This window comes from Penaeus vannamei, chromosome 13 (assembly GCF_042767895.1).
Source record: "Penaeus vannamei isolate JL-2024 chromosome 13, ASM4276789v1, whole genome shotgun sequence".
Lineage (NCBI taxonomy): Eukaryota > Metazoa > Arthropoda > Malacostraca > Decapoda > Penaeidae > Penaeus > Penaeus vannamei.
The window spans coordinates 21,650,310-21,657,809 of record NC_091561.1 but is presented as its reverse complement, the minus strand read 5'-3'; the positions used below and the strand labels follow the sequence as shown (position 1 = coordinate 21,657,809).

General features: G+C 44.9%; 2 protein-coding genes across 2 annotated transcripts in view; both read right to left on the bottom strand.

Annotated features, from left to right (window-relative positions):
* Nucleotides 1–176: 176 nt before the first annotated feature.
* Nucleotides 177–825, bottom strand: LOC138863717 (uncharacterized). The gene is made up of 2 exons (XM_070128541.1): nt 502–825; nt 177–374 (listed from the first exon to the last, which is right to left on the bottom strand). Exons 1-2 carry the CDS (start codon nt 823–825, stop codon nt 177–179), a joined length of 522 nt encoding a protein of 173 aa, XP_069984642.1.
* Nucleotides 826–3,520: 2,695 nt separating this feature from the next.
* The window catches only part of LOC113820020 (tetra-peptide repeat homeobox protein 1-like), a 4,334-nt gene continuing 354 nt past the window's right edge, over nt 3,521–7,500 (bottom strand). The window contains exons 1-2 of the mRNA XM_027372271.2: nt 7,006–7,500; nt 3,521–3,571 (exon numbers count right to left, since the gene is read on the bottom strand). The exon at nt 7,006–7,500 is cut by the window's right edge and continues 354 nt beyond it. Coding sequence (XP_027228072.2) covers nt 3,521–3,571; nt 7,006–7,500 — 546 coding nt within the window. The remainder of the gene's footprint in view (nt 3,572–7,005) is intronic.

Sequence of the window (7,500 nt, the reverse complement as noted above, 5' to 3'; positions counted from 1 at the left end):
CCTTGAATACACTCATATGGGCCCTTCTGCCTAGGTACTGGCATCTCCAAATGTTCTTGTTGAGAGAGTTCATGATCCCTGTTGCCACGCCCCAAAGTCTTGGATCTTAGTTTTAGTCCAGGGCACCTTAAGACCAAGGGCCTTCGTTTCATTGCTAAATGTATTCAGAGCCACCACTATGGTTTCCAAAGACTCTGAATAACATCAGTAAATTCAAGGTCAGTAACCTTGATCTTGCCCAGAGTTGTCCCACACCTCTGCTCAGTATTCAATCCCATGCAAGTATTCAAAAGTGTTGGTGCAAGGACACCGCCTTGCCTTACTCCTGAACTACCAGGAAAGAAGTTTGACAGGCCCCATTGCACTTTACAGCACTTTCAGTACCAGTATACAGACGCTATTAACCCAATAGTCTTTGTTGGAATTTCTGAAAATAGCCCATTTCCGAACTCACGACGTGCTCTATACTGACTCGAAGTGCCAGGTCTATTGTGGACTTACCAGGAGTGAATTCAGATTGTTCCAGCCACCGGTGGTTCGGCAGGGGGTCTCTGTTACAGAATAGAAGGATGTGAACAAGAACCGTGATTGTTTTGCAGAACAGTGCAATGCCTTTGTGATTGTTGCAGTCCAATGATTCCCATTCCCCTTCCAGAGAGGGATGACCACACCCCTTAACAAGTCAGGGGAAACAGCACCAAACTGCCAGATGGCAGCCAGGATAGCATACAAATCCCATGCCATAGGTTCACAACCAGCCTTTAGCAGTTCATCTGGTATACTGCATATACCCGCTGCTTTACCATTCTCCAACTTCGAGATCATCTCCTTAATTTCAGTTAGAGAGAATGGATCATGGCTGATGGGTTATAACTGTTCAAAATACTCAGCCCAACATTCCTGCACCCCAACAGGATCTGAGGTGATCTGGCAACTTGTTGAGTGGACTGCAGTCGCCTGTGAGGAGGGCTTGGAGTTCAGCTTTTCCAGGGCTTGGTAGGCAGGACAAAGGTCATTTACTATGATATTACCTTTAACCTTCTTTGCAACTGATCCTTGTCCCTTCTCAGCAGTGACTAAGTCCTGCACACCTGGAAACGATACAAATTTCGATCCTTCGTCAGATGAGCCATATGACAAGCTCCTGTGGCTTCCAGTGTCTCCTATTAAATTAAATTATGTCATGCTCTTGGGAGTTTAACAATCAATTCTTGAGTTGCATTAAGATTGTCATGCTTGAAAGTGTCACACAGAAGTACACCGTCAGTTTGGTTGTTGAGCACTACGAAACGACCAGAAGTAAAGTCAACAAAGCCCACAGGCACACTCCAACTCCCTCAACCTATCCAGATGAAACAGCCAAGGGTGTTCATTGGACCGACAGGGAGTTTTGAAGTGGACTTAGATAGTAGCCACAGAACTCGACACCTCTATACACCTTGTAGTTCAAGAGAATCCTCCACTAATGCTAACAAGAATGTGGTCGATCTCCTTGCCTGCCTTATCTCCATCACTATACTACAACCAATGATGTAGGTCTGAGCACTAGAACCAGGAGCCAGAAATCTTCAATTTCTGGGACCTTGTAAAATCCTAGAAAGGAAGGCTATTCTAGCTGACGGCACCAACTCCCAAACCATGGGACCTACAGATATCTCATAGCCAGCTCAATTGCAGCCAGATACCACATTGTTGTCACCCAGAACATTGCGAACATCTCACTGAGGATAACTCACAGACGTGAGTTTGGGGTAAAAACATCTCTTTCACATCAATTTTACAAATATCAGTAGGAGTGTACACAGTAATGAAAGACGTGAAGCCAAATGCAAGCTTCAGTCTCAGTATATCGAGAGCTGAAATCTGCTGGAGATGGCTATGGCAACTTCCTGAAGATGATGACCATCGCTGCAACCCAAAGAGTTATGGGTATAGCCACCAACACTGATCATGCCACTGCCAGGTTTGTTCACCTCAGCTATCAGCTTCTTCAGTTCACTCAATAGTAGTGGCAACTAATCATCCTTTCGCAAAGAGTTCCAAGCACCCACCCTATTGTCCTAAATGATGTTAAGTCTTGGGCAGTCACCCTGGGTGGATGCCACCTCTGCCAACCCCACCGACCTTGCCCCATACAGTGAAGGGCGGCCAGCTGCAAGCCCGCTAATCCACCTGCAGGGATCCCTAGTGTTTTGCCCCACAATCTTCACGCCAGGATGGCGGTCACTGGGACATGAATGGGGCAGGTAATCCAAGCTCCCAGACCGAGTCCCACTGGTCGCCAACCCAGAGGGACCCACAGCATGCCTAACTTGCTGAATGGGAAGGTAGTTTGCCTTCCCCCCAACACCAACATCTATATAAAATGCTGCTAGTTGGGTTTTCTTGGGGAGGAAGTCTGACAAGGCCCGCCATGACTTTGCTCTTTTAGGGCCTCCTACTGCTCCAAGATTCTCTACAGTTCAGCCTGGGAACGCAAGGTACCCAGTTTTTATGGGTGAACACGAGGAGGCACTGCAGAAGTCTTGATGATGAAATGGCTAAGAGCTAGCAGAGGAGTCTTATGCACAGTTACTCTGTTTTCACACCAAGCTAGCCAGCGGTGGCAGTTGCAAATGAGAAGGCGTGCAAAACACTTAACACTTTCCAGGCTGCCACACCATCGCTTCACATCACCTAGCGCGCAAAGGACCCACTCATATGCACACACACACACACACACACACACACACACACACACATATATATATATATATATATATATATATATATATATATATATACATATATATATATATATATATATATATATATATATATATATATATATATATATATATATATATATATATATATATATATATATACACACACACACACACACACACACACACACACACACACACACACACACACACACACACATATATATATATATATATATATATATATATATATATATATATATATATATATACACATATGTGTGTGTATGTGTGTGTGTGTGTATGTACATACAAACACAAACAGATATATGTCATATAAGAATTTTATATACTCACTGTAAGAGATTTAATTCTATCCTGCCACTGTATACAATATCATACTGCAATTTTTTCATATCCAGATTATTGACATTTATTTCTGAATCCACTGTTACCATTATGTTGGGGACATTAGCAAAATAATAATTGGTACTCAATCCTTTCAAAGTTTTTAACCTATGACATGACCTTGAAACTTAATCAACACAATAATATCTCTGGCAGCGCCGCAACCACCACGGATTTTGGACCAGGAAAGCCCGAGAAAACTTATTTTCGATATGGACAGCATGACTTAACGGTGTTTAGGCTCGTGGGCGGATTGAATTCATTCCTCTATTCAATGTGTCTCAAATATGCATTGAGCATAGAAACATTTTTAATCAACTTTGAGTCTATAAATCAAGAATGATAAACGTGGCAAAGAATGTAAATCTTAATGAATGTAATAAGGAAAAACTAGGAATACTCTGTTACTAACTTAATTCATCTCTAATAGTAACTTCAATTTCACATCCTCTCTTGGCCTTATAATAAAAAATCAATAATCATTACAATAAACATAATACGAACAAAAGGCAAACGCTCGGTGCCACGCCACTTCTGTGTGAAAGGTTTCACATGTTGACATTTGTTCATTTTCGAGTGGCGTGCCATGTGCCATGTCACGGGCGACATGCCACCTTGGTGTGAAAGCAGCCTAATATATATATATCTGTTCGCATTTTATTCCTTGATAGCACCGGATCTGGCTCCTTCGACAAATGTTGTATCCACGACCAAATATAAATAAATCAAATAATAAATAAAAATAAAAATACTGATGAATAATATATGAATAAAATGAAAACGAAATTAGAATAAACATATCCTAACAACAACGGCTAATGTTAATGGTCGAGGTGTTGGCATCGCCTCATTCTATCAATCTTTCTTTCCGTGTGTGTGTGGGGCGAAGTAACAATTCCGTCTTAATCACAGTTCAGTACGCAGGGATTCCATAATCATGTTAATCCACCCATTAAACAATCTATAACATTACGGTAAAACACGAATTTTAATACCAGCACTTAACATACCTGTCTGTGGGGCGAAGCAACAGTTCCGTCTAAGAAAGAGCAGACAACAAAATTCAAACAAATTAACTATTTATAAATGATTATTATAATTTACTATATCAATGTCCCTTTAAAAACAAAAATACATAAACAGTTTTCAGTGGGGTCCATACGTTTTTACAATTAGAACCACCGCAACTCTTGAATGTAGAATCAATATTGGTCTCGACATATATATATATATATATATATATATATATATATATATATATATATATATACAGAAATATGAATATATATATGTATATATATATATATATATATATACATATATATATATATATATATATATATATATATATATATATATATATATATATATAGAGAGAGAGAGAGAGAGAGAGAGAGAGAGAGAGAGAGAGAGAGAGAGAGAGAGAGAGAGAGAACAAAGACAGCAACGAGATCCCTGACTGGATTTCATACACAGCAGCGAACACGGCCAGCAAAAAGCCAGGAAAAGATCTATCCAGACAGGTCGGGCCTTTGCAGATGAAGAAGGCCATCAGTCATACATTAATTATACATGCCTGAAGGACCGTACCTTAGTGCTTACCTTTATTTACCTGTATTTTCTGGTCGGTAAAAAAAAATATATATATATGTATATAATATTATTAATCATATCAAAGAGAAGACGTGTCTACAGTGGAATTAATATGATCAACAAGTGGTATGCTCTGGAGAGTGCTACAGTGTGTGATCGATAGGATGTAAATTTCGTACAGCAGAGCGGGTAAAGAGCATAATTAAGTGACGAGTGTTTTGCACATCTTGCAGTGATATGAATTATGATATGATATGAATTCGGGTTTGTGTCCTAAGCTGCACATATTGCACGATGTAATGGTGCTCTATGCGTAGCATGGGCAATGCAACCTGTTGCCTCCTAAACAGGCTATTATAGATTTTATAGTTTCTTTTTTTTGTATCGGATATACTAGCAATGCGAGAGAGAGAGAGAGAGAGAGAGAGAGAGAGAGAGAGAGAGAGAGAGAGAGAGAGAGAGAGAGAGAGAGAGAGAGAGAGAGAGAGAGAGAGAGAGAGAGAGAGAGAAGGTGGGGAAGGGAGAGAGACCGACAGAATGATAGACGTAGATAGAGAAAGAGAGAATATAAACAGCCAGCGAGCCGCCCAGAAGGAATGCAAAAAGCAAGGCGAGCCAAAGGGCTCCGCGTCCGCGCCCGAGCGTGGGAACGGCCGCGCCGCCGAGCCTCCTCCTTCGGCGACAGCAGAGCAGCGCCGTCCGTCCGCCGGTAATGAATGGCAAATACTGTTGCTGGGAGAAGCTGTGGGCCGTGTCTCTCCTGCCGAGGAATTTTTCCCTGAATGAATCCTGTAAGAGGCACCTTCAGCAGAACAGTAATGACAGTCGGGGCGTCCCGCAAACCCTCATTTTGCCAACCCGAGCAAGATCAGCTCCATGCATGCAATCGTGCACGAACTCGACGCAGGAACACGCATGTTCACATACATCTCAAATACTTTACTGTTGTACATCGGACGAGACTGTTATCACCTCGTAGGTCCCGGGATGTTTTTCCATCTGATAAACGCCCCTTTCCGGGAAATTGGCGTCTATCACCCCATCTCCCGGGAGAAGTTAAATCTGTTATCCGCCTAATGTGGAGAGATTTGATCGCCTAATTTGAATGCCTCGGAACGCGCGTCCTGGTGTGTCGTGCGGGGGATCCTAAGGACGCCGAGCTGTGATGCATGGGGGGGGGGGGGGGGCACTGCGGGAATTAAATGGGAATCGGGACGCGTCGGGGAAGGACGCTGCGTGGCCGCCGAGCTCGTCGGCTCGACTCGCGCACGCGGTCGGAAGGACGCGGTTTCAGAACAGAGGTAGAGAGAAAGAGAGAGAGAGAGAGAGAGACGTGTGTGTGTGTGTGCGAGAGAGAGAGAGAGAGAGAAAACTACTAATGTCCGAACATCTGTCTTAATCAGGATGGACCTCCGAATCGCCAGCTTTGAAGCCGATTCGAAACAACAATGCAAAGCAATTTGAGTCCTGTCGACTTTCCCTTGCAACAAAAGGGGTTCGTCTCTCTCTCTCTTTTTATCTACTCTCCGTCCTCCCATGCAAAGCACAAAACGGAGGGTCATATAGATCGACCTTTTTGACCTTTTAACCCATTTGGACGAGCAGTTTTCAAAACGGAAGTTTATTTTCAATCCAATATTGTTTTTGTTATTTTTCTTATTAATTACAAGTTGGTCCTTGTTCTTGACTTTGTTAATAACGGTAATTGAAACATTCCTTTTAAAATCAGTAAACAATGAGACAAAAGCAAAAGTATCAGGCATCAGCTGAACTTCCCTGTCTGAACTCTAGTGAAAATCCTGCTTCGTTGCTTAAAAACTTCGCAGGTGTAAGTCTACGGTTTCTTCCTCTGTCTCCTCCTCTTCGTTGTCCTTAGTGACGTTATGCAATGTTTTTCTTTTTCTGTTTTCTATTTTTTATTTCTCCATCTCCCTTTTCCTTGATTTCATATTTCACTTTCTGCTCTTTTTTGTTTTGTTTGTTTGTTTCATTTCATTTCCCTACTTTTCACACACACACATATATGCAAACACACATCAACACACATACACAGACCCGCACACACACGCATGCACATATATATATATATGTGTGTGTGTGTGTGTGTGTGTGCGTATAGAGAGATGGAGAGAATAGAAACAAAAGCGAGATCAGCAGCAGTAGCTAAAAATCCCGGCGCCAAAAGAAGCTTCCTCGCGAACAAAAAGGCGAAATGTGGAGTGAGGCAACGTGCGTGCGCGCAGACGCGGCCCCTCCGCCCCCTCGGCCGCTCGCTTGGAGGCGAAAGAAGCGCTCTCGCCGGGAAGCTGCCCTGGGGAGGCGAGGGCGTCGGGCTGGGAAGCTGCCCTGGGGAGGCGAGGGCGTCGGGCTGGGAAGCTGCCCTGGGGAGGCGGGGCGTCGGGCTGGGAAGCTGCCCTGGGGAGGCGAGGGCGTCGGGCTGGGAAGCTGCCCTGGGGAGGCGAGGGCGTCGGGCTGGGAAGCTGCCCTGGGGAGGCGAGGGCGTCGGGCTGGGGAGCTGCCCTGGGGAGGCGAGGGCGTCGGGCTGGGAAGCTGCCCTGGGGAGGCGAGGGCGTCGGGCTGGGGAGCTGCCCTGGGGAGGCGAGGGCGTCGGGCTGGGGAGCTGCCCTGGGGAGGCGAGGGCGTCGGGCTGGGGAGCTGCCCTGGGGAGGCGAGGGCGTCGGGCTGGGGAGCTGCCCTGGGGAGGCGAGGGCGTCGGGCTGGGGAGCTGCCCTGGGGAGGCGAGGGCGTCGGGCTGGGGAGCTGCCCTGGGGAGGCGAGGGCGTCGGGCTGGGGA

Coding starts and splice junctions, on each gene's coding strand:
- LOC138863717 (XM_070128541.1), bottom strand. CDS start 825: ATGATCTCGAAGTTGGAGAATGGTAAAGCAGCGGGTATATGCAGTATA. Junction 375..501: donor ACAATCTGAATTCACTCCTG/GTAAGTCCACAA, acceptor TGGTACTGAAAG/TGCTGTAAAGTGCAATGGGG.